We start from the raw sequence: 26,052 nt of genomic DNA, 5'->3' as shown, positions 1-26,052 counted from the left end.
TTATATATTCAGTACCTTAGAATAACTTCTAAAAACTTTCCCATTACTGATGCCAGGGTCACTGGCCTATAATTTTCTGGTTTATTCTTAAATCCTCTCTTAAACCACAGAACAACATTAGCTGTCCTCCAATCCTCTGGTACCTCACCTGTGGCTAAAGATGCTTTATGTACTGTATCCCTGCTAGGGCCCCTGCAATTTCTGACTATATAGTCCGAGGGAACACCTTGTCAGGCCCTGGGGATTTATCCACCCTAATTTGTCCTAAATCAGCAAACAATGGAACCTCTGTAATCTGTATAGAGTCCATGACTTTGCCTCACTTATAGACTGTCCATCTCCTGAGTAAAATCTTATCAAAATTTAACCAGAGACTCAGTTATCCTAATATTTGTTGATTGTTAGCCGGTTAATCTAACCAAACCAATATGATAATCTCATATATATTAGTTTTATTTTCATAACCTTTGATCAAAAAAACCTACAACATAACATGAATGAATGAAAACTATAAAATAAAAAGCTTTGAAAATGCAAAGCTGTAAATCAAGATACACAAAGAAAAATGAATTATGAGATCGTAGCATGTAAAATTTACCTGAAAACTTTTGAATTCTAGATTTGAGAAAAATCTTCGTATACTTGTACATAAATGCATAATCCACAGCATCTACAATCTTAACATTAGAGCTTTTATCTCCTGATATATTAAAATAGTTTATTAATAAAGAATAAATAACTTAAAGATCTTATTTTGAATTCATAAAACTATAGAATGTTAAAGCACAGAAAATGGCCATTTATATCATTGTTTATGCCACTACTTATCTAAAGAGCCTAATACAACCTATGTAGCTATTAACTTCTTATGCCTAATATTATTTTGCAGTTTGCTTTGTGGAATCAATATTTATTGTAATAAACAACTCACAGTGATGCAAGTGGAAATCATTTGGTGCTTTGGCAGACCACAGCCTCAAAGTATTCACAGTATTGTTTAGATATCCTGGAACTGGAGTATCATATGGTATGGCAAGAACTACCTGCAGGATTAGCAGCAGAACAAAACATTACATTTTGGATGAAAGGAAGACTGTTCAGTTCTGAAATTGTGGCTGTTAATTGGTAAGAGGCTCACTGAGACTCAAGGGAAATTTAGACAGAGTATTAACAAGGCATTGATTGATCTGATGGAGTCACATGTGGCCAAGCTTATTGAATCACCCCAGATTAGAGTAGATAAATGCTTGAAGCAGAGATGGTCACAGGGTCATAGGGAAGGAACTTCAGATTATTCAGTAAAGAACAATTACATTAATGGTTACATTCTTCCGTTCAATGTTGTAAAATAATCTGACATTTAGATTATGAGCCTTTTATGAAAACCAAATTAAATTTAGACAATAAATTATTTGCAGTGCACCCTGAGCAAGCAAGATGCTTAAAGAGGGGAATTCTGAAGGATTAGTATCACACATAATTGAAAGCACTGAACAAAAATGTAAGGAACCATTTTTTGTTAAATAATAAGTACAATTTCTGAATGTTTTTTAGAAAGTATAAATAAGAACCACACTAGAGATTTGTAAAAATTAAGGTGCCAACCTGGCATTAATTTCAACATATAGATGTACACATCGAAAGCAGTAGATTGCTCAGCCCCTTAAGTTTGTTCCACCATTCAATAAAGAACTAACTTCAATTTAGCTTCACAGTCCTTTCTACCCACAATAACTTCCAACTCTTTATCTACCAAGCTTTAAACATTTTCAAATGCTGCTTCTGCTCCCTTTAACAGAGAAATTTCCCAAAGACGAAAGGCTTTCTGAGAGGAAAATCACCTCATCACCAAATTAAACAAATAATGATTAATTTTAAAAAATCAATCACCTTTAGTTCTGCATTATCTCTACTTTATCAAGACCCCTTGATATCTTAAGCATTTCAAATCATCTCACTCTTTTAATCTTCAAGTCAAGGACACAAACACAGTTTGCTTCATTACTTGAGCTGGTGATGTAGCAAAGGTTCCTATTTAAGACAAGATAGCGAGTTTCAACTTCACAGCGTAGCCAGGAATGCCATGCGTCTATTTTCTTGTTTCTTAACCAGAACCCCATCCCCATTACTTATATTGTTACACAGGTACAAATAGGAGTGGGTACACATTGTGGTGTGCTGGATGCTGAACACCAGAGCTATGTTAAAACAAAAGCAGTACAAAATAGAAATGTTTTTACAATCAACAAATCAAAGTTCTTCAGGTGTTTGGTCAAGTCCAGTTAAAATACTGGTAAGCCATTAAACAGCTTACAAGAGAAGTAGATTTCAAGAGAAAGGTGTTTAGGACATTTAGAGATCAAGGGGGAGGAAGTGAAGGGCCTCCTAAGGAGTATTAAGGTGGATAAGTCCCCAGGACCTGATGGGATTTACCCCAGATTATTGAAGGCAAGAGATAAGATTGCTGAGACCTTGGCCAGTATCATTATGTCCTCTCTGGCCGTGAAGTCCTAGAAAACTGGTGAGAGGCTAATATTATACCTCTATTTAAGAAGGGAACAAGGGAAAATTGCTGGAGAAAGTTATTAGGGATAGGATATATGAGCATTTGGAAACCTTATTAGGGACAGCCAGAATAGGTCGTGCCTTACCAACTTGATTGAGCTTTTTTGACAAGATGACAAGAGGGATTGATGAGAGTACGGCAGTGGATGTTATCTACGTGGATTTTTGTAAATTGCTTGACAAAGTCCCTCATAGGAGGCTAATCCAGGAGATTAAGGTGCATGGGATCCACAGTGAATTGGTTGTTTGGATTCAGAACTGGCTTGTGCATAAAAGACAGGAGATAATGGTTGAAGGGACTTAGTCAAATTGGAGGTCTGTAATTAGTGGAGTTCTGCAGGGACATGTGCTGGGACCTCTGCTGTTCGTAATGTATACAAATGACCTTGATGAAAATGTAGATGGGTGGGTTAATAAATTTGCAGATGAAACCCCCAAGATTGGTGGAGTTGTGGATAGTGTAGAAGACTGGCAAAGAACATAGCACAATATAGAGCAGTTGCAGATATGTGCTGAAAAATGGCAGCTGGAGTTTAACCTAGATAAAAGTGCTGTGTTGCACCTCAGTAGGGCAAATGCAAAGAGACAGTATACTGTTAAGGGCAAAGTCCTTAAAAGTGTTGCGAGCAGGGAGCTCTTGGGATCCAAGTTCACAGTTCCTTGAAAGTGGCTACGCAGGTCGAAAAGGTGGTTAAGAAGGCTTATGGAATGCTGGTTTTTATTAGTCAAGGCATTGAGTTCAAAAGTCAAGTGGCTATATTGCAACTTTATAAAAGTGCGGTTAGGCCACATCTGGAGTATTGCATATGGTTCCAGTCGCCACACTATAGGAAGGATGTTGAGGCTTTGGAAAGGGTGCAGAAGAGGTTTACCAGGATGCCGTCTGCTTTAGAGGGCATGTACTATCACGAGAGGCTGGATAAACTTGGTTTATTTTCTCTGAATTGACAGGGCTGAGTGGAGATTTGACCGACGTTTATAAGACTATGAGAGGTATAGGTAGAGCAGACAGAGAGTATCTGTTTCCCAGGGTTGAAATGTCTATACTAGAGGGCATAAATTGAAGGAGAGTGAGGCTAGGTTCAAGGGAAATATAAGGGGTAAATTATTTTTACTCAGAGTCGAGGATGCCTGGGATGTGCTGCCTGGTGTGGTGTTAGAGGCAAATACATTAGAGACTTTTAAGAGATGTTTGGACAGGCACATGGATGTAAAGAAGATGGAGGATTATGGACATGGTGTAGGTAGGAGGGATTAATGTTTGGGTGTTTTTGATTTGCTTTATAATTGGTTCAGCACAACATTGTGCACCAAAAGGCCTGTTCCTGTGCTGTACTCCTCCATATTCTATTTTTAAAAGTCCCATGATCACTTTTGGTGCAGTTTAAGATATTCCAAAGAGAAGGCTGAAGTAATTGAAATCAGCCAGTAGTATTTAGTACCTGTTCTACCTGGTACATCCAACCTAGTGAGCTTTCATGAACTACTGCAGTCTCTAGTGAAGTTATTCCCACAATATTTGGAGTTCCAGGATTTAGACTCAGTGGCAATGAAGAAAGAGCTATGTATTTTCTTATTAAGATGATGTGATTTGAAGGGAAATTTCAGGTGGGGATATTCCCTCTTTCCAGCTGTCCTTATTTATAGAGGTCGTGGTTTTGGGAGCTGACATCAAAAACCCAAATTCCAGATGTAAGGCAACACTAGGTAGCATTTCATGAAATGAGTTATCAAGGACTCCTAGCACAAACAAGAGAAAATCTGCAGATGCTGGAAACTGAGCAACACACACAAGATGCTAGAGGAACTGGAGGAGCAAGAGGAATGATTAATGGCTATGAAGCTACAGAGAAGGAAGGAAATTAAAGGCACAGAGAAAAACAAAAACACCCAATGTCGATGTTAAGCCATATATTTATTTTCTATCTGTCTGTATTGTATTTTGTGTAGCAGGTTTATTTTGGATAATCTGTCATGTAGGCTGGTTACCTATTAGTTATCTATTCGCACTTTGTCTTAGTTGGTTTAGTTTAGTTGACAGGGAGTGAGTCAGGAATGATTTTTTTTGTTGCTTGCTTATTTGGGCTCTGCTTGGTTTCGCTTAATTACGCTAATTTGAATGCCAATTACTCTCATTTTGCTATATCTCTAATGTAGTTTCGTTAGTTTTTTATCATGATAAGATCATTTGTCTTTTCAGGTTTTGTAACAATAGGTCGAATATACTTTTTTCAATGGAACTCAGTTATTTGGAAGTGTGACATACAATCTCTTAGCGGTTTGCTTTCAAGTAACTGCTACAGTTGTATTATGTTGAACTTCATTCATAGCTGCAGTAAAAGCTCGACAATCTTCTGTAATGTTAAGAGGCAAAACACACTGGAGATTCCCTATAACAGACATCTCAAAACACAAAGAGGATGTGTTTTACTGTTAATTGAAAAACGAGATTTATGCTGGCTTGAAGTGTTATTCTCTGAACACTCATCTCATAAGATGGCCAGACTATACTGATGGTGGCAGAGAATTTCATCATCAATGCCAGTTTCATGAAGAAGTTCTCTTGAAATAAGGAAAATGGTCCAGAGCCTCATTGCTAACCTGCCAGAATGTGGTGTTTTACAGTGTGGGCATATTGCTAGGGAACTGTTGTTTTGTGGATATTTTATGTATGGCCCATTCTCTCATACACATCATTGAATGAATTAACAATGACTCCTAACTCAGCTTCAAAATGCACAAACACAAATTTCATCTCCAAACTGGAGCTTGACGATTAAAGTTGGAGTGACCTAAGCAATGGAGTGAATGGAATAGAAGTGATTAGAATAGAATAGATTTTCTCATTTGTCTTATAGCATAGCTGTACTGCATTGGGAAGCACATTGAAAGCAAGATGCAATACTGTGATGAGAAAGATTGGAGAGCTAACATTAATCTATTTTGGAATGGATCATTGATAGACTCTGTTAACTTTCATACCACCATGCAGATGAAGAATGCAAACAAATTCTTAATTCTGCCAAATTTGAGAAGGATGCTTTGTTGACAGAGTCAAAAACCTCTCAGCTAAAAAAATGTTAAACTATTAATGCTGCCCCTTCATTTCTTTTAGGATTGACACAAGGCGAGGATAACGTCCACCCTACCTCTCAATGGATAGAATCCACACTGCAATTCCTTAACACCAGGAGGAAGCAACTACAGAGCCTTGTGTTCCAGACAGAAGATAAAGCTCTCTGTCAGTACTTTTCTGAAAATGGTCACAGTCACTAAATATCTAAGGTCCCTGGCACACCCTCCACTTCCCAGAGGCAGGAGATGAGACCATGAATTTGTGCTCAAAGCTCCCCTCCAAATTTAGAACTAAGATGGCTGTGGACACCGAGTCACTAAGCACATACAACACATATTGATAGATTTTTTAGTATCAATGGAATCAAGTAATAAGGAGTTAGTATAGGAAAAAGGTGCTGAAGTGGAAGATCAGCTGCAGAATAGTCTTACTGAATGGTTGAAATGATACCTGGGCCAAAAAAAGCCTGCTCTGACTTCTAATTCTTGTATTCAGTATCTTTTGAACCAGGGATTTTGTGGTTCTTCAGTTGACATGCAGATTTTTCAAACTCTTGTTATCTGGGGAAGCAGTGAGACTGCACTAGTTAATGTACAGTGGAATGTAGTCAATTAAGGAAATTTCCTTTCAGCAGACTGCTTTTCCTACATTCAAGTTGGCCCACTGGTTGCATATTTACAGTGGAGTGATAAAGAGAGATCAAGATATCAGAGACTGATGGATACAATTGTTATGTGGCGATTGGTCCGTAATGCCCACACATACACACTTTTGAACTGCCAGATTCATTCTGACTAAATTCCATTTTAGCATGATGATAATGAAGCCTGAATTACATTCAGTTAGCGTAACAGATATGGCACCTTATTCACATGCCCAAGCGCAGGTATCTATATCAGATACTTGAGTCTGAGTTCAGTAATAGGAAAAAATATATAAGATAGATTGAAGAAAAGATTCAAAGATTTTTTCTATCTTGCCAAAATGTAGCATTTCATTGACTCACTGAATCCAGCCTTTGGATTGCAGTGAGCCAATGAAATGTTACAGTTTGTGACTGGAGGTAGCATTGTAAAGCTTAAGCCGAAGTGTCAGGAGTACCAGCCACCTCAGACCCAATAGTGAAAACAAGCTGTACTTGATCTGTGGGGAATCTAGAATTAAAGAGGATAGTTTCATGTTAAAAGATGCTCTTTAAGAATGATACTCCCTTTTTGGAGTTTCATTGTTGTAATTCTCTACCCCAGCGTAGCGTAGGGTACAATGCTTTACAGTATGTTCTCCCCGTGACCCTGTGGATTTCTTCCAGGTAATATGGTTTACTGGCTCAGTCCAAAGACATACCAGTTGGTCATTGTAAATTGTCCCCTGATTAGGCTAGGATTAAGTCAGGGGATTGCTGGCCGGTGTGGCTCGAAGGGCCGGTAGAGCTACTCTGCACTGTATCTCTATAAATAAACTACCAAGTTTGTCCATCCCTGCTACAGAAGTATGAGCTAGGCATAGGAAGTTAAACAAACTCCAACTGATGGAAGAATGCTTTGAACTTTGTGGCTTCTCACACTGCTAACTATCAATACAACTCCATTTCTTAACTTTTTCTAGATCAGAAGTATTAACTCCTGCTTGATCTATTGAGTTTTTCCAAAATTTTCTTGCTTTTCTTTCAGATTTTCAGCATCTATAGTTTATTGCTTTTTGATTATTGTCTCATTAAATATTTAGCTAGCAGTCCAAGTTATAAAAAGAACAAGCTGAATATAGCTCATTTCAAATACACACTATTGTATTTATGTTTGATTTCACATTATAAACACCAATTCAAATATACTGAATGACTATTGTAAGACAAAAAAAAAGCACCATACCTCTGTGTCAATCCATTTGGTGCCATCTCTAGTATGTTGTACATAACCGTAGAAATGAATCGGTAATACATACTCAGGCCGAGCCTTTTCCCAAGGGTTACCAAGTTGCAACCAATGATCAGGTTCTTCTACCTATAATCAGGCAAAATAAAGCTTTAATAGTATTCCCTTGTGTAAGTAATCACACTGCGCCTAAATGTAGTTTAAATGGAATATTTATTACACCATCACTCTGTCAGATTATGCAGAACGGCAAATTAAACATTATGTAAGCAACTTCCAAATGCACCAACCTTCCTACTAAAGAATCAAGAATAATTTTCCTTCTGCAGTGAGACATTCCTTTGTTAAACTACTTTTAGAAAGAAGAAGCATGATAAAGTAATTGCACGTAATGAATATGCATTTCTGATCTGACCACTTCAAAGTTCAAATTAAAAATATTATCCAAGTGTGTGTGTGTGTGTGTGTGTGTGTGTGTGTGTGTGTATGACACAATATACAACCCAGAAATTTATTTTTGCAGGCATACTCAATAATCCATAATAGAATAATAACCATAATAGAAACAATGAAAGACGGCACCAACTTGGGTGCTCAATGTGCAAAAGACAACAAACTGTACAAATACAAAAAGAATGAAATAATAATAATAATAACCATTAAGTGAGCAAAAAGTATCAAGAACATGAGATAAAGAGCCCTTGAAAGTGAGTCCGTATGATGTGGGAACATTTCAGTGAAGTTAATCCTTTTTGATCAAGAGTCTGATGGTTGAGGGATAATAACTGTTCCCGAACCTGGTGGTGTGGACAAGATAGCGCCTGCAAACAACACTACCTTAGGTGACATTTTCTGGATAGTCTCAAAACTTTTATGTCCTTTTTACTTTATTCTAGTACTGTTAGAGACTGTGGCCTACAGTTTGAAAATTGATTGAGTGATCTGATGCTTTGCTGTCTTTGAGAAGATTCTAAGTGGACAGCAGCCTTGATGCCTCTAAGCTTAAAAAAGGAGTGCAAGCCAATGATCGACTATTTCTCAATGATCTTGGTTGTTCAGCGGCGTCTGCCAGCCTCTCACTCGCTGCTATTGAAAGGTGTCTTTGTGTGATGGTATCTCGCTCACTGATGCCAGAGGAAGGAGTCTGTGTGTGACAGTCTCTTGCTCGCTGCTCCCTGGGAAAGGCCTTTGCATTCAAATGGTCGCTCTCTCCCTCAAAGCAATTGGAAGATGGTACCAAAGTTCTGCAATTTATGGATTGGACTGTACCCTAAATTGGACTCTTCTGATGTTTTTATATCTTTTGTTTATCTCCATTGTTCCTTTAGTCATTTGCATGATTTGTGTTTTTTTTTGTGTGTGTACGCACTTGTGTGGGGGGGGGGCTTGATGTTCTTGTTGCCGTTTGCATGACTTACTTTTTTGTGCATGGGGAGAGGGTTTGATGGTTTCCTTTCAATAGCTTCTTTGGTTTTCTTTGTTTCGTGGCTGTCTGAGAAAACGAAACTCAGAATTGTATACTGCATACATACTTTGATGATAAATGTACCTCGAATCTTGAACCTTGGTCTGAGTCATGAGGCTCCTGTACCTTCTTCCTGATGGCAGCAGTGAGAGGACAGCATGGCCTGGGTGGTGAAATCCGCTGCTTTCCTGCGACAACGCTCAGTGTTGCTCACTTGTTTATTTATTATTATTGTTATTTGTCTCTCTGCTAGATTATGTATTGCATTGAACTGTTGCTGCTAAGTTACAAACTTCACGTCACATGCTGGTAATAATAAACTGATTCTGATTCTGTAGATGTGCTCAATGGTGGGAGGGCTTTACCCATGATGGATTGGGCCACGTCCACTACCATTTGTAGGGTTTTCTGCTCAAGGGCATTGGTGTTTCTATACCAGGCTGTGTTGCAGCCAGTCTTCCCACACATCTATAAATGTTTGTCAAAATGTTAGATGTCATGCCAAATCTTCGCAAACTTTAAAGGAAGTAGAGGAGTTAATGTACATTCTTTATAATTGCACTTACGAGCTGAGCACAGAATAGGTCCTCCAAAACGAGGACACCAAGGAATTTAAGGTTGCTAACCCTCTCCACTTCTGGTCCTCTGATGAGGACTGGCTCATGGACCTCTGGTTTCCTTCTTCTGATACTGAAGAGGAGGTTGTTGTTAAGGTACCACTCAACCAGACTTTCAATCTCCCTCCTATATGCTGATTCGTTACCACCTTTGATTCGGCCTATGACAGCAAACTTGAATATGGCACTGCAGCTATGCTTGACCACATAGTTATAAGTGTTAAGTGAGAAGAGCAGGAGGCTAAGCACACAGCCTTACTGTGCACCTGTGCTGATGGAGATAGTGGAGGAGTTGTTGTTGCCAATCCGAACTGACTGGGGTCTACAAGTAAGGAAACCGAAGATCCATTTGATTTGTTTTGAGAGGATGGTAGTACTGAATGCCTATGAGGAGAGGAGAGATTGAGTCCCACAGCTGTTCCTCTGCCTCCCGTGTCCACCCCTTTGTTGTCCTAACTCTGGAGCTTTGGTTTTTAGCCTCTGCCTGTGTACAGGTAGGAGAAGTACAGCCAAGTGATCAGATTTTCTGAAATGTAGTCTGGGCATGGAACAGCAAGACTTCCTCACCTTAATATAACAGTAGTCTAGTGTTGGTACCACTAGTGCTCCAGGTAATATGCTGATGATAATTGGGCAGAGATTGGTCAGGGGAGTCCCTGACTATGATTTGAAATGGGTTGGGATGGATGGTTTCTTGTTGGAGACAACATTATACAGCATCTCAAGTGCTTGATTTATAGTTGCCCGCTGGTGGCACGTAAACCCTAGTAAGGATTACGAATGAGGGAGGGAGGCAAAAGAGGTGGGGCATGGCACTGTTGATCAGAGATCGTGTCAGGGCTGCAGAAAGATGGACGCCATGGAGGGATTGTCTACTGAGTCTCTGTGGGTGGAGATTACGAACAGGAAGGGGTCAATAACTTTACTGGGTGTTTTTTATAGACTGCCCAATAGTAACAGGAATATCAAGGAGCAGATAGGGAAACAAATCCTGGAAAAGTGTAATAATAACAGAGTTGTCGTGATGGGAGATCTTAATTTCCCAAATATTGATTGGCATCTCCCCAGAGCAAGGGGTTTAGATGGGGTGGAGTTTGTTAGGTGTGTTCAGGAAGGTTTCTTGACACAATATGTAGATAAGCCTACAAGAGGAGAGGCAGTACTTGATTTGGTATTGGGAAATGAACCTGGTCAGGTGTCAGATCTCTCAGTGAAGAACATTATGGAGAGAGTGATCATAATTCTATCTCCTTTACAATAGCATTGGAGAGAGATAGGAACAGACAAATTAGAAAAGCATTTAATTGGAGTAAGGGGAATTATGAGGCTATCAGGCAGGAAATTGGAAGCTAAAATTGGAAACAGATGTTCTCAGGGAAAAGTACAGAAGAAATGTGGCAAGTGTTCAGGGGATATTTGTGTGGTGTTCTCCATAGGTACGTTCCAATGAGACAGGGAAGTTATGGTAGGGTACAGGAACTGTGGTGTACAAAGGCTGTAATAAATCTAGTCAAGAAGAAAAGAAAAGTTTACAAAAGGTTCAGAGAGCTAGGTAATGTTAGAGATCTAGAAGATTATAAGGCTAACAGGAAGAAGCTTAAGAAGGAAATTAGGAGAGCCAGAAGAGGCCACGAGAAGGCCTTGGCGGCAAGATTAAGGAAAACCCCAAGGCATTTCACAAGTATGTGAAGAGCAAGAGGATAAGACGTGAAAGAATAGGACCTATCAAGTGTGACAGTGGGAAAGTGTGTACGGAACTGGAGGAAATAGCAGAGGTACTTAATGAATACTTTGCTTCAGTATTCACTATGAAAAAGGATCTTGGTGATAGTAGTGATGACTTGCAGCAGACTGAAAAGCTTGAGCATGTAGGTATTAAGAGGAGCTTTTCAAAAGCATTAAGTTGGATAAGTCGCCAGGACTGGATGAGATGTACCCCAGGCTACTGTGGGAGGTGAGCAAGAAGATTGCTGAGCATCTCATGATGATCTTTGCATCATCAATGTGGACGGGAGAGGTCCTGAAAGGATTGGAGGGTTGCGGATGTTGTTCCTTTATCCAAGAAAGGGAGTAGAGATAGCCCAGGAAATTATAGATCAGTGAGTCTTACCTCAGTGGTTGGTAAGTTGATAGAGAAGATCCTGAGAGGCATGATTTATGAACACTTGGAGAGGTATGATTAGGAATAGTCAGCATGGCTTTGTCAAAGGCAGGTCATTCCTTACGAGCCTGATTGAATTTTTTGAGGATGTAACTAAACATATTGATGAAGGAAGAACAGTAGATGTAGTGTATATGGATTTCAGCAAGGCATTTGATAAGGTACCCCATGCAAGGCTTATTGAGAAAGTAAGAAGGCATGGGATCCAAGGGGACATTTATTTGTGGATCCAGAACTGGCTTGCCCACAGAAAGCAGAGTGCTTGTAGACGGGTCATATTCTGCATGGAGGTCAGTCACCAGTGGAGTGCCTCAGGGATCTGTTCTGGGACCCTTACTCTTCATGATTTCTATAAATTACCTGGAAGAGGAAGTAGAGGGATGGGTTAGTAAGTTTGCTGATGACACTAAGGTTGGAGGTGTTGTGGATAGTGTGGAGGGCTGTCAGAGGTTACAGTGGGGCATTGATAGGATGCAAAACTGGGCTGAGAACTGGCAGATGGAGTTCAACCCAGATAAGTGTGAAGTGGTTCATTTTGGTAAGTGAAATATGATGGCAGAATATAGTATTAATGGTTAGACTCTTGGAGTGTGGAGGATCAGAGGGATCTTGGGGTCCGAGTCCATAGGACGCTCAAAGCAGCTGCACAGGTTGACTCTGTTTTTAAGAAGGCATATGGTGTATTGGCCTTCATCAATTGTGGAATTGAATTTAGGAGCTGAAAGGTAATGTTGCAGCTATAAAGGACCCTGGTCAGTCCCCACTTGGTGAACCATGGTCAGTTCTGGTCACCTCACTACAGGAAGGATGTTGAAGCCATAGAAAGTGTGCAGATGAGATGTACAAGGATGTTGCCTGGATTGGGGAGCATGCCTTATGAGAATAGTTCGAGTGAACTCGGCCTTTTCTCCTTGGAGCGACGGAGGATGAGAGGTGACCTGATAGAGGTGCATAAGATGATGAGGGGCATTGATCATGTGGATAGTCAAAGGCTTTCTCCCAGGGCTGAAATGTTTGCCACAAGAGGACGCAGGTTTGTGGTGGGGAGTAGGTACAGAGGAGATGTCAGGTGTAAGTTTTTTACTCAGAAATTGGTGAGTACATGGAATGGGCAGCCGTCAACGGTGGTGGAGGCAGATACGACAGGGTCTTTTAAAGGACTTTTGGATAGGTACATGTGGCTTAGAAAAATAGAGGGCCATGGGTAAGCCTAGTAATTTCTAAGGTAGGGACATGTTCGGCACAACTTTGTGGGCTGGTGTTGTGCTGTAGGTTTTCTATGTTTCTGTGCAACTCCCTAGGTAAATAGATTGGATGGCATTTGATCATTACGTGTTCAAGTTCAGTGGGACATGAGTTTGGCAAAACTGCCACATTGGAGCACAACCAAGAGTTTATCATGAAACACACACCACTACCTTGTATTTATTAAATAAAGGGGATGTTTCAATTTTTGTTGTGCTGATTGCTGTTATAATTCTCTACTTGTCCTTCCTCAATGCAAAAGCCAACAACATTAGAGGTGAATACCAACTCTTAAAATTGGAGGACAGCAGCTTGATTATTGGATGACAATCATTACTTAAGGGTTCCTATTCATGTTTCATTATTTATGGAATTATTGGAAAGTAATCATCTTAGTTTCAAGATACCAGTTGAAGAGACTCAATAGGTCATAACTTTGGCTCAGTAATCTTCAGCTACTTTATCCGGGACTGACCATCCTTCCACTGTTAAGGTGGGCAAGTCAGTGGCATGTGGAATCTTACTCAGTGTAATGTGATGAATTTTGGAGATGTTTAATAAGGGTTAGGGGTTAGGGAATAACCCTAGGGAGTACTTGGTGTTGTCACGGATGTGGTGGATCAAATGGCCTATCTCTGTGCTGTATGATTCTAACTTCATCTACCTTTCTTTCAAGTGATAAAGATGACAATCAATCGGCTTGATTAGTAAGTTAATATGTTGTATGTAGGAAGGTTAGTTGGACAATAGGAGTGGCTCATATCTCTCTATTTTTTCCTATCCACATGCCTGACCAATTTTTTTAAACACTGCAATTGAACTTGCCTCTACCACCTCTTCTGGCAACTCATTCCATATGCCCACAAGCCTCTGTGTGGAAAAACTTGCCCCTCAGTTCCCTTTTATATATTTCCCCTCTCACCTTAAACCTATGCTCCCAAGACTAAGACTCTCCTGCGCTGAGAAAAAGACTGTGACTACCTACCCTTGTAGGCAAGTGTTAAAATAATGTCCAGAAACAGATATTTTACAGGTGGTGTGTTTTCAACCCAGGTGAGGAAGGTCTCTGAACAGCAGTTTCTTGCTGCACAGCATGGGGCTGGGCCCATTTGGCATACCAAGACAAAATAAAGATGCAAATGAAGGATTATTTAAACCTAGTTATGGCACTTATGGAACTAGGATGGCACTTACTATTATTCAATTATTTTACTAATTCTTAAGTATTATTGACCTTTAATGTGGATTCTATTGGCTATTAATATCTGTATTAACAGTGTTATTGATTATCAATTATGCAAATATGGAATTTTTACATCCACATGGTTACCAATTGGTCAATATCTCTGTCCATGTAGTCAATTTCTGTATAAAAATGGCTTTTTTTGTTCAGACTTTAGACTTTGGTGACAGAGGCCATGCTGTTCACCTTGTGCATAGGTAAATAAAAGTGTGATTGAGGAATTAGTGCAATTTTTAAGGGTCCAGTTAATTTGTGACAACATCCTATTTATGCCTCTCATAACTGTATAAACTTCTCCTGACGGTCAACCCTCAGGTTCCTTTACTCAGGGGAAAACAGTGCCAGCCTATCCAATCTCGCCTTATAGCTCAAACTCTATAGTCCAAGTACCATCCTTAAAAATCGTTTCTGTGCCCTCTCCAGCTTTATTATATCATTCCTATAGCTGGCAACTGGAACTGCAAACAATATTTGAAGTGTGGTCTCACCAATATTTTGTACAACTGTAAAGGCTGATTTATAGTTGTGCGTCACATCTACGCCGTAATACACTGTAGGGTGACATGCACCTCCCCAAAAAACTCACTCACGCGTTGTAGCGACGCAGACTGCAACAACTGTGTTTGGTCTGCTTGGTAGCATCGCATTTCCTCCTACACACTTCCGGTTGCTTCATGTCTGTACACCGATGCAAAATAGATGAACCAAATCATCAAATCTACCTGCCGACATGCAAAAATGTTTGAAATACATTTCCTCGTCCATGTCTCTCACGAAGAAACTCAACACTGTTGCATAGAAACCCCACCACCAACTAGCGTTTTGTCACACACCAACGCATGCTCACAATGGCATAAAGTGACGCAGAAGTAAAAATCAGGGCTATGGCATAGGCTGTGGCGTAGCCCGTATGCACAAGTATAAATCAGCCTTAACGTGACATCCAAATTCCTGTACTCAATCCCATGAAGACAAGCATGGCATTTACTTTCTTCACCTTCATTGCCATTTTAGCAAAGTACACTCAGCAGCCACAAATATCTAATCATCCAAACACGTGGCAAAAAGCACACAGACAAGATTAAGAGGTTCAGTTGTTGTTCAGACCAAACATCAGTGTACGTATTTGAAAGCCCGGGTTTATCTGTTCAACAAAACTCCTCAGTACAAAAAGAAGGAAAAATTACAGAATCTCATTTAAATTTGTGATTGTTTTGCTAGAGTTATATAAAGTATTTGAATAGTTATCTAAGCCAGTAATTGAAATGAAAAAGTATTTTCCAGGTAGCACAAAACAATCATGTAATGAAATTATAATGATTCATATTTGAATTCCAGACTGCAGTGTACTGCATTCTACTGTAATTGCCAATTTTGCATCACAACATATTTAGAGTCTTGTCAATGGACCAAACACAGCAAACAGGACCAGCTTAGACAGATATCTTTTACCAGCATGGATAACTTGGGCAGATCAGCTTGTTTCCATACTTTATAACTCCATGAATCTATGAAGAATTAACAGCAAACCAAAAGAGGAATTTGATGACACAAATTTTGAACTGTAGACTTTGCTTAACCAGAAGGCAAACTGATTAGCAAGAGGTTCTGAATAAAATTCGGCGTGGGTGAAAATCCAGTTAACAGAATTATTGGTAGTTTTAAATTTATGGAGAAGTAAACTTGTTATGCAGAAGTTATTTCACAAATAGATTCTGAAGTTCTGCAAATACGATGTTATGTTCTGTAATACAATGTGAGGGCATTTTGTATCTGAACAAAATATGTGTACAATGTTTCACTTATTAACTTAAATAAATGGAATGCACCATCATTTTCTGTATATGGCATTCTGCTGATGGCAAAAGGGCATAAAGATTTCCAGTCTGTGTTTGCAAAAAAGTTTCAACTGCAATATTAGTAAAAAAAAGTAGTTAGAAAGTCTGAACTGGAGCTAAGACAGAGAAAAGGTAATTAATTAATTCAAACACCAACCTGCCACCCATCTTTGATCTTCTGATTAAAAATGCCATATTCATATCTTATGCCATACCCATATGCAGCTAGGCCCAGTGTTGCCATGGAATCAAGAAAACAGGCTATTGGAAAAGTACAAGAGGAACACAATTTAAAAATAGAAGCAAAATTTTACCAAAAATTCGCAGGTGATAGTCCACATACTAGAATTACAAAGCACAACAAATTAAACTGTTTTACCTTATTAATATGCTAACATTAACTCAACAGATGAGATTATACACTTCAATGAAATGAAATGCCCCATTAATAAACAACACTGCAAATTCCACGATAGGTAGGATATTTCTACAGAATCAACTAAATGATACAAAGAATAAATGTCAGTTTTTACAATGCCCTCAGAAGATGGACTTTTGTAAAAATAGTCACCTGTATTCAGTAGTGACTTGGGAGCCCAAGTTATCCTCATTACCCAAGATATTATTCAATGACCAAATTATTCAACAATTTTCAGCTGTATATGCATTTTTCCAGGGTTAGCTGACTTTCTGGTAGTCTTTTTTTTTCCAAGTATTGTTTTGTATTTATATGAATAAATGTATCCTAACATATAGAACTTCAAACTTTCTCTTCTTTGAAGAAAGTAAATTTATATTTTGAGATACAACGGGAACTTGTTCATGCTTTGGGCACAGTAAACGCTGCATTTGACAGGGCAAATTTGTGAAATGACAACATACAGTTATCCCACACCTATATATTTATGAGAACTATGAATAGAACTCCCCATAAAAATAAGAAGTCTCCTATTGAAGAAGCACCAATATTTTAAATTGAAAAGCAGATAGATTTCTCTATCTTAGGGATGCATGGAAGGTAGAAATGTGGGAGAATAAAATTACCTGCAAGCCTTCCTAAGCCTCCATTACCAAGACCAGCATCATTTTCAATTTCCTCCAATTCCTCAATATCTAAACCCATCTGTAGCAAACAAAGAATACAATAACATCAGTCACAGATCCGAGGAACCAATTCTGTACATCCATTTCAACATTAAACTGACTTCAAATGATTTAGATGAAACCAAAAAGGCAGTAAGGATAAGATCCAAGGCATAATTTTATATAGCAATGCAATCTATGCAACCCTTTTACATTTAAAACCATTAAAATAAATCAGAATAACTGTCTCAAAACCAGCATATCTCCCAAATTCTTTTGCTTATAATAAACTGTTGTCAATACGCCCCACCCCAAATTAAAGACATGTACATCACTGCCAAGATGAATATTTCTGCCACTAACCCAGCATGCCAATAAAATGTATATCATAAATCATTCCTGAATTTGTCTTTTGCCATGTTTTGTAGATAGCAATTTCACCTGGATTTTTTTCTCTCTCTTTCTCTCTCTCACTTAGTTCTGCTCACAGATTTTGTTCCTGAAAATATCAGACAAGTGCATAATAGGGGAAGCATAATGGCAAACTGGTGGTGAATCTGCCTCACAGCTCAAGTAACCTGGGTTCAATCCTGATCTCCAATGCTGACTGAATGAAACCTGGAACTCTCCCTGTGAACACACAGATTTCTTCTGGATCCTTCAGTTTCCTCCCGAATCCCACATGTGTTCATTGCTCCTGTGTGCAGGTGAGAGATAGAATCTTTCAAGTTGGGGAGCAGAGATTAATGGGAAAGAGGAAACAATAGATTATTGAGAAAAATTGTAGGGTGCTCTGTAAACTGGCAGGTTGTGCGAAATTCAAATCTTTTATCAAATTCAGCCGAGTACATATATAAATGGTTGTAACAAACAAAACACAAATTCTTATGTATTACCACAAATTAAGTGAAGTGGCCTATCCAACTCTTAAAACAAGTGTACAGTAATTCTTGCATGCTCGTTTTTGTTTCAAAACTAGGCCAAATATAATTTGAGGGTTCTAATTTTATATTCTCTAGTACCCTTTAAAAGAAAAAGAATTGTAGTAAAGGGCAAATTTAATGTCAGTTTTTATTTATGAGTAAAAAAATCCAAACTCTTTATAAAGTTAACAGGTAAAATAAAAATCTGAATCATAAGATAATGGTACACATAACCAAAGGCTTTGTTATAAAGCTTGGTTTTAAGGAGCACCTTATAAGAGGAAAGAAAAAGGTGGTTGTGAGTGAAAACTCCACAGTTTTGGGTCCGGGTGTGGTAGTGAGGCAGTCCATAAACTTCTTTTAGCCCATTATCAATAACTACAATGCTACATTAATGGTGAAGTAAAGGGGAGGCAGTACTCTGAGCAATTAGAGCTCAATTGCATAAGAACATAAGAAATAGGAGCAGGAGTAGGCCATCCAACCCATCGAGCCTGCCCTGCCATTCATGGCTGATCTGTCCATAAAATCAGCTCCATCTATCATCCCCATAACCCTTAATTCCCCTACTATGTAAAAATCTATATAACTGTATCTTAAATATATTTAGTAAAGAAGCCTCAACTGGTTCCCTGGGCAGAAAATTCCACAGATTCACCACTCTCCGGGGAAAAACTGTTTCACCTCATCTCCATCCTGAATCTTCTTCCCTGAACCTTGAGGCAATGTCCCCTAGTTCTAGTCTCACCTACCAATGGAAACAACTTTCCTACTTCTATCTTATCTATCCCGTTCAAAATTGTGTATGTTTCTATAAGATCCCCTCTCACTCTTCTGAACTCCAGAGAGTATAGTCCCAGGCAACTCGATCTCTCCTCATAGGTTAACCCCTTCATCCCTGGAATCAACCTTGTGAACCTCCTCTGCACTGCCTCCAAAGCCAATATTTCCTTCAAGTATGAAGACCAGAACTGAACACAGTACTCCAGATGTGGCCTCACCAGTACCCTGTATAGTTGTAGCATTACTTCCCTGCTCTTGAATTCAATCCCTTTAGCAGTGAAGGCCAACATTCCATTTGCCTTCTTAATAACCTGTTGTACCTGCAAGCCAACTTTTTGCGATTCATAAATAAGCACTCCCAAGTCCCTCTGCACAACAGCATGCTTTCACTATTTAAATAATAATCTCCTCTTCTATTATTCCTTTCAAAGCGGATGAAATTGCATTTAGCAACGTTGTATTCCATCTGGTAGACCTTGGCCCACTCACTTAACCTATCTATATCCCTCTGCAGACTTTCCACCTCCTCTGTACAATTTGCTTTTCTACTCAGTTTACTGTCATCAGCAAATTTTGTTACGCTACACTCAGTCCCCTCTTCCAAACCATCAATGTAAATGGTAAACAGCTGCGGGCCTAGCACCAACCCCTACAGCACCCCACTCACCACTGACTGCCAACCAGAGAAACACCCATTTATACCAACTGTCTGCCTTCTATTGGTTAACCAATCCACTATCCATGCCAATACTCTTCCACCAACTCTGCATCTGTTTCTTATTTATAAGTCTCTTGTGCGGCACCTTATCGAACGCCTTCTGGAAATCCAAGTATATGACATCTACCTGTTCCCCTATCCACTGCACTCATTATGTCCTCAAAGAACTCCAGTAAGTTTGTCAAATAGGACATGACCTTTCTGAATCCATGCTGCATCTGTCTAATGGAACCACTCCTTTCGAAATGTTTCACTATTTCTTCCTTAATGACAGCTTCAAGCACTTTCCGGACTACAGATGTTAAGCTAACTGGCCTATAGTTGCTCGTCTTTTGCCTACATCCTTTTTAAAAAAGTGGTGTGACATTTGCTGTCTTCCAATCCTCAGGGACCTGCCCAGAGTCTACAGAGTTTTGGTAAATGATTACCAACGCATCTACTATAACCTCCGCCAATTCCCTCAGCACCCTGGGATGCATCCCATCAGGACCAGGGGACTTATCTACCTTCAGGCCCTCTAGTTTGCTCATCACTATCTCTTTAGTGACAGTGATTTTATCGAGGTCTTCACCTCCCATTTCGTCTATAACATCACTATTTGGCATACTAGATGTGTCCTCCACCATGAAGACCAACACAAAATAGTCGTTCAAGGCCTCAGCCATTTCCTTATCACCCAATATCAATTTCCACTTCTTGTCTTCTAAAGGACCTACATTGACTTTAGCCACCCTCTTCTGCTTTATATATTTATAAAAACTTTTGCTATCTGTTTTTATATTTTGTGCTGATTTACTTTCATACTCTATCTCTCCTTTCCTTATTTCTTGTTCAGTTGTTCTTTGGAGCTTTTTAAAGTTTTCCTGATCCTTCAGTCACCCACTACTCTTTGCAACTTTGCAAGCTTTTAATTTGATACTATCTTTTATTTCCTTAGTTATCCAAGGCTGGTTCTCCCCACACTTACTGTCCTTACTTTTGACTGGAATATACTTCTGCTGAGCACTGTGAAACATCTCTTTGAAAGTGTTCCACTGTTCCTCAACTGTCCTACCAAATAGCTGCAACACGATGAAGCTGGATGAGATGAATTTAGACTGCACTATCAATGAACTACCCTTGGATTGGAGGAAGACAGAAGGAATGGGATGAAAATGAGTTCTGGAAATATGATTTAACAACTAATTGAAAGTGGAAAAGCAGAGGAATCTGGGATCACAGCGCAACCCCAGATCAACATTTGAAAAGAAAGGGTAGCTTCAAATCTGACTGAGACTAATCACCTTGTGTCTTGATGAACTGAGGAAGGTGTGAATGCTTGAGGGGCGCCTTTACAATTAAGAATTTGAATTAAGCTAAATATACCTTTCAGCAGTTGTCAGTGATATCTCTCAATACTCAGCATAATACTTGGCAGCCAAAGCTGTACTGCAATGATTCAAACTGGGTGTCCAAATGATGTAGTACAAATTTCCCAAAAAGTAATAATATTCGAGGTTAATAATATAATGCTTTGTAATTTTTTCTTTTAAAAGAAAATCATTTACTGACCTGATACATAGCTTCATCACATGAACTTTCTATACCCAAATTAATCATTGTATTCTGCAAGGTGCGACCCATGTAGAACTCCAGAGACAAATAGTAAATCCGCTGAAAAATAGTTAACTATTATGTGCAAATGCAAATTAGACATCAATACTAAGAACTACATTTGACATAAATTTCATGCTGATTCTGGAATCATCAAACAATAAAGCCCATTGTACCTCTGTTGAGCCTTTGAAAGAGTATCCAGTCAATCCCATGTTCTATTCTTTGCTATAGCCCTGAAAATCACGTGGATTTTTTTGTGCATTGACTATAGATCTTTAAATAAATGAAAACATGTTTTCTCCATCTATTCTATTAAAATCCCTCAATTTTGAGCTGCTCCATTAAATTCCTACTATTTTCCTTTGCTCGGAGGAAAATAATCTCATCTTCTCTAATTTAAAGAACTTCCCTGTCTATCACTGGTATCGTTCTGATACATTTCCTACACCAATCTAAAGCATAGTGTCCAAACCTTATCTTAGCTGAATACTATGCTAGGATTTATATAGGTCCATCTCAGCTTCCCTAAATTCTGTATCCTCTGTCCTACTTGTAAAGTTCAGGATCCCATGTTTATTGAAGAAAAATTAATTTCCTCTGTAACCTACAAAGATGGACTTGAGTGCTTCTGTAATCTGTTCATCTGTGCACCTTGTAAATAATATTTACCTGACTCTCCCCAGTTTGATTTGCAAAGTGAACTGCTTCACACTTTTTTATATTTAATTTGATCTGCCATTTTGCTATCAATTTTATCTGCTTATGTTCTTCTCAAATATGCTAAGAGGTTCTTTATTTGTTTCCAAATATCCATTATCTGAAAATGTTTTTAAGTTATGCCCCTTAAAACAGACCATATGTAATACACGAAGGGTCTCAGCCCGAAACGTCAACAGTGCTTCTCCTTACAGATGCTGCCTGGCCTGCTGTGTTCCACCAGCATTTTGTGTGTGTCATATATAATACGATAAGCTCTGGGCCTCAATACTATGTCCAGGCAAATATAATTACAGTGGCATGCAAGTGTTTGGGCACTCCTGGTCAAAATTTCTGTTACTGTGAACAGTTAAGTGAGTAGAAGATGAACTGATCTCCAGAAAGTCATAAAATTAAAGATAAAACATTCTTTTCAACATTTTAAGCAAAATTAGTGTATTTTTTTGGTACAATTTTAGAGTGAAAAAAAGGAAAGGAGCACCATGCAAAAGTTTGGGCACCCCAAGAGATTTAGCTCTCAGATAACTTTTACCAAGGTCTCAGAACTTAATTAGCTTGTTAAGGCTATGGCTTGTTCACAGTCATCATTAGAAAAGGCCAGGTGATGCAAATTTCAAAGCTTTATAAATACACTGACTCCTCAAACCTTGTCCCAACAATTAGCAGCCATGGGTTCCTCTAAGCAGCTGCCTAGCACTCTGAAAATTAAAATAAATGATGCCCACAAAGCAGGAGAAGGCTAAAAGAAGATAGCAAAACATTTTCAGGTAACCGTTTCCTCAGTTCGTAATGTAATTAAGAAATGGCAGTTAACAGGAACAGTGGAGGTCAACTTGAGGTCTGGAAGACCAAGAAAACTTTCTGAGAGAACTGCTCATAGGATTGCTAGAAAGGCAAATCAAAACCCCTGTTTCACTGCAAAAAACCTTCAGGAAGATTTAGCAGACTCTGGAGTGGTGGTGACCTGTTCTACTGTGCAGCAACACCTGCACAAATATGACCTTTATGGAAGAGTCATCAGAAGAAAACCTTTCCTGCATCCTCACCACAAAATTCAGCATCAGAAGTTTGCAAAGGAACATTTAAACAAGCCTGATGTATGTAAGAAACAAGTCCAGTGGACTGATGAAGTTAAAATAGAACTTTCTGGCCAAAATGAGCAAAGGTATGTTTGGAGAAAGAAAGGTGCAGAATTTCATGAAAAGAACACTCTCCAACTGTTAAGCACAGGGGTGGATCGATCATGCTTTGGGCTTGTGTTGCAGCCAGTGGCACGGGGAACATTTTCACTGGTAGAGGGAAGAATGAATTCAATTAAATACCAGCAAATTCTGGAAGCAAACATCACACTGTCTGTAAAAAAAAAAAAGCTGAAGATTAAAAGAGAATAGCTTCTACAACAGGATAATGATCCTAAACATGACTCAAAATCTACAATGGACTACCTCAAGAGGCTCAAGCTGAAGGTTTTGCCATGGCCCTCACAGTCCCCCGACCTAAACATCATTGAAAATCTGTGGATAGATCTCAAAAGAGCAGTGCGTGCAAGACAACCCAAGAATCTCACAGAACTAGAAGCCTTTTGCAAGGAAGAATGGGCGAAAATCCCCAAAACAAAAATTGGAAGACTCACAGCTGGCTGCAGAAAGCGTTTACAAGCTGTGATACTTGCCAAAGTACTGACCATGCAGGGTGCCCAAACTTTTGCTTTGGGCCCTTTTCCTTTTTTGTTATTTTGAAACTGTAAAAGATGGAAATAAAAAAGTAATCTTGCTTAAAATATTAAAGAAATGTGTCATCTTTAACTTTATCCCTTTTGGAAATCAGGTCATCTTTTACTTGCTTAGCTATTCACAGTAACAGAAATTTTGACCAGGGGTGTCCACTTCTGCATGCCACTATATATAGTTTCCTCCAGGGCAATTTGTATCCAAGCTGCAACTTTAATTCTAAACACAAGGTTTGCTGATGATTCTCTGGAAAGTTTAAACTCATTTTGCAGGGGGCTGAGAACCAGCAAGAGGTCAGTAAAGGAAGGATCAGACTGACAGGTAGATGGTAGGAAAAGTATTGAAAGGCAAACTGATAATAAGAGGTATGATGGGTTAGTTTGAAGTGTGCATATTTTAGTGCTAGGAGTAAATTGGGTAAGGTTGATGAACTTAGAGCATGGATCAGTCCATGGAACTATAATGCTGAAGTCATTACTGAAACTTGGTTGAGAGAGTGGCAGGAATAGCTGATTAATGTACCAGGTTTTCAAAATTTTAGAAGATAGATGTAAAAAGGGGGGGGGGGGGCTGGAGTTGCACTCAGGGACAATATCATAGCTTCACCCGGAGACATAACGGAGGGGTCAGACACTGAGTCTATTTGGGGGGAAACTCAGGAATAGGAAGGGTGCAATCACACTAATGGGATTGTACTACAGACCCCCTAATAACCACTGGGAGATTGAGGAACAGATAGGTAATCAGATTAAGGAACTGTGTTAAAATAACAGGCTGTTGTCATTGGGGATTTCAACTTCCCTAATATAAACTGGGACCTTCTTAGTGTAAGGGGTTTAGATGGGGCAGAATTTGTTAAGTGTATCCAGGAAAGTTTCTTAAATGAAAATGTGAATGGCCTGACAAGAGGAGTAGCTGTACTGGATGTGGTGTTGGGTAATGAACCTGGTCAGGCACTTGACCTTTCAGTAGGTAAACAGTTAGGAAACAGTGACCACAACTCCTTAACTTCCAGGATACCTATAGATAAGGATAGGTATGGTCCTTGTGGGAGAGTTTTAAATTGGAGTAGGGCAAATTATGAGGGCTTTAGGCAGGAACTAAGTAGTGTTAATTGGGAACACTTTTTCTCTGGCAAGTCTACATCAGAAATATGGAGGGTGTTTAAAGATCATTTGCAGAGTACAGGAAAGGTATGTTCCTGTTAGAAAAAGGACAGTGTTGGAAAGGTTAAGAGACCCTTGGATGTCCAGAGATGTGATGAATTGAGTCAAGAAGAAAAAGGGGAAGTATATTAAGCTTTGGAAGTCAGGATCAAATAAAGCACATAAGGGGTGTAGAGAAGCCAGAAAAGAACCAAAAAAGGGAATTGGGAATTCCAGAGGCCATGCAAAGAACCTGGCAAGCAGGATTAGGACTAAGGCATTCAATACATACATCAAAATTAAGAGGATAACTAGGGAGAGGAGGTGGGACCACATAAGGATAAAAGGGGGGGGGGGAACATTTGCTTGGATGCAGAGAATGTAAGTGAGGCACTTAACTAGTACTTTTCTTCAGTATTTACCATGGAAATACTGAAGAAAAGGAGGACCAGGAGATCAGTGCTGTGTGTACAAATACATTGGGGCATTTAGAGATCAAGGAGGAAGTGTTGGGTCTCCTAATAAGTATTAAGGTGGCCACAGTGCCTGATGGGATTTACCTCAGGTTATTGAAAGAAGCAAGAGAGAAGATGCTGGGTCCTTGACCAGTATAGCTGTCTCCTTGCTAACCACAGGTGAGGTCCCAGAGGACTGGCAAGTGGCTAATGCTGTAACTCTATCTAAGAAGGAAACAAAAAAAAGTCCTGGGAACTATAGACTGGTGAGTCTCACATCAGTTGTAGGGAAACTGCTGGAGAAAATTCTTAGGGATAGAATGTATATGCACTTGTAAACACATGGCCTATTTAGGAAGAGCTATTATGGCTTTGTGCATGGCAAGTCATGCCTTATCAACTTGATTGAGTTTTTTGACAAAGTGATGAGAAAGATTGATGATGGTAGGGCAGTGGATGTTGCCTATGTGGATTTTAGTAAGGCATTTGACGAAGTCCCTCATGGGAGGCAAATCCAGAAGATTAATACGCATGGGTCCACAGCAAATTGGCTGTTTAGATTCAGAACTAGCTTGCACATAGAAAACTGAGGGTAGTGGTTGAAGAAACTTATTCGAGCTGGAGGTCTGTAATTAGTGGAGTTCCAAAGGGATCTGTGCTGGGACCTCTGCTGTTTGTAATGTATATAAATGACCTAGATGAAAATGTAGATGGGTGAGTTAGTAAATTTGCAGATGATACCAAGATTGGTGGAATTGTGGATAGTGTAGAAGATTGGCAAAGAATACAGCACGGTATAGATCAGTTGCATATATGGGCTA

General features: G+C 39.2%; 1 protein-coding gene across 1 annotated transcript in view; it reads right to left on the bottom strand.

Moving 5' to 3' along the window:
- Positions 1-26,052, bottom strand: part of pygl (phosphorylase, glycogen, liver) — a 115,761-nt gene that overhangs the window by 77,906 nt on the left and 11,803 nt on the right. Inside the window, exons 2-6 of the mRNA XM_059987897.1 lie at positions 21,140-21,241; positions 17,126-17,204; positions 16,239-16,342; positions 7,510-7,641; positions 932-1,043 (exon numbers count right to left, since the gene is read on the bottom strand). Coding sequence (XP_059843880.1) covers positions 932-1,043; positions 7,510-7,641; positions 16,239-16,342; positions 17,126-17,204; positions 21,140-21,241 — 529 coding nt within the window. The remainder of the gene's footprint in view (positions 1-931; positions 1,044-7,509; positions 7,642-16,238; positions 16,343-17,125; positions 17,205-21,139; positions 21,242-26,052) is intronic.

Source organism: Hypanus sabinus, chromosome 2, assembly GCF_030144855.1.
Source record: "Hypanus sabinus isolate sHypSab1 chromosome 2, sHypSab1.hap1, whole genome shotgun sequence".
NCBI lineage: Eukaryota > Metazoa > Chordata > Chondrichthyes > Myliobatiformes > Dasyatidae > Hypanus > Hypanus sabinus.
The sequence above is the reverse complement of the archived record's forward strand: the minus strand, read 5'-3'. Positions and strand labels throughout refer to the sequence as shown.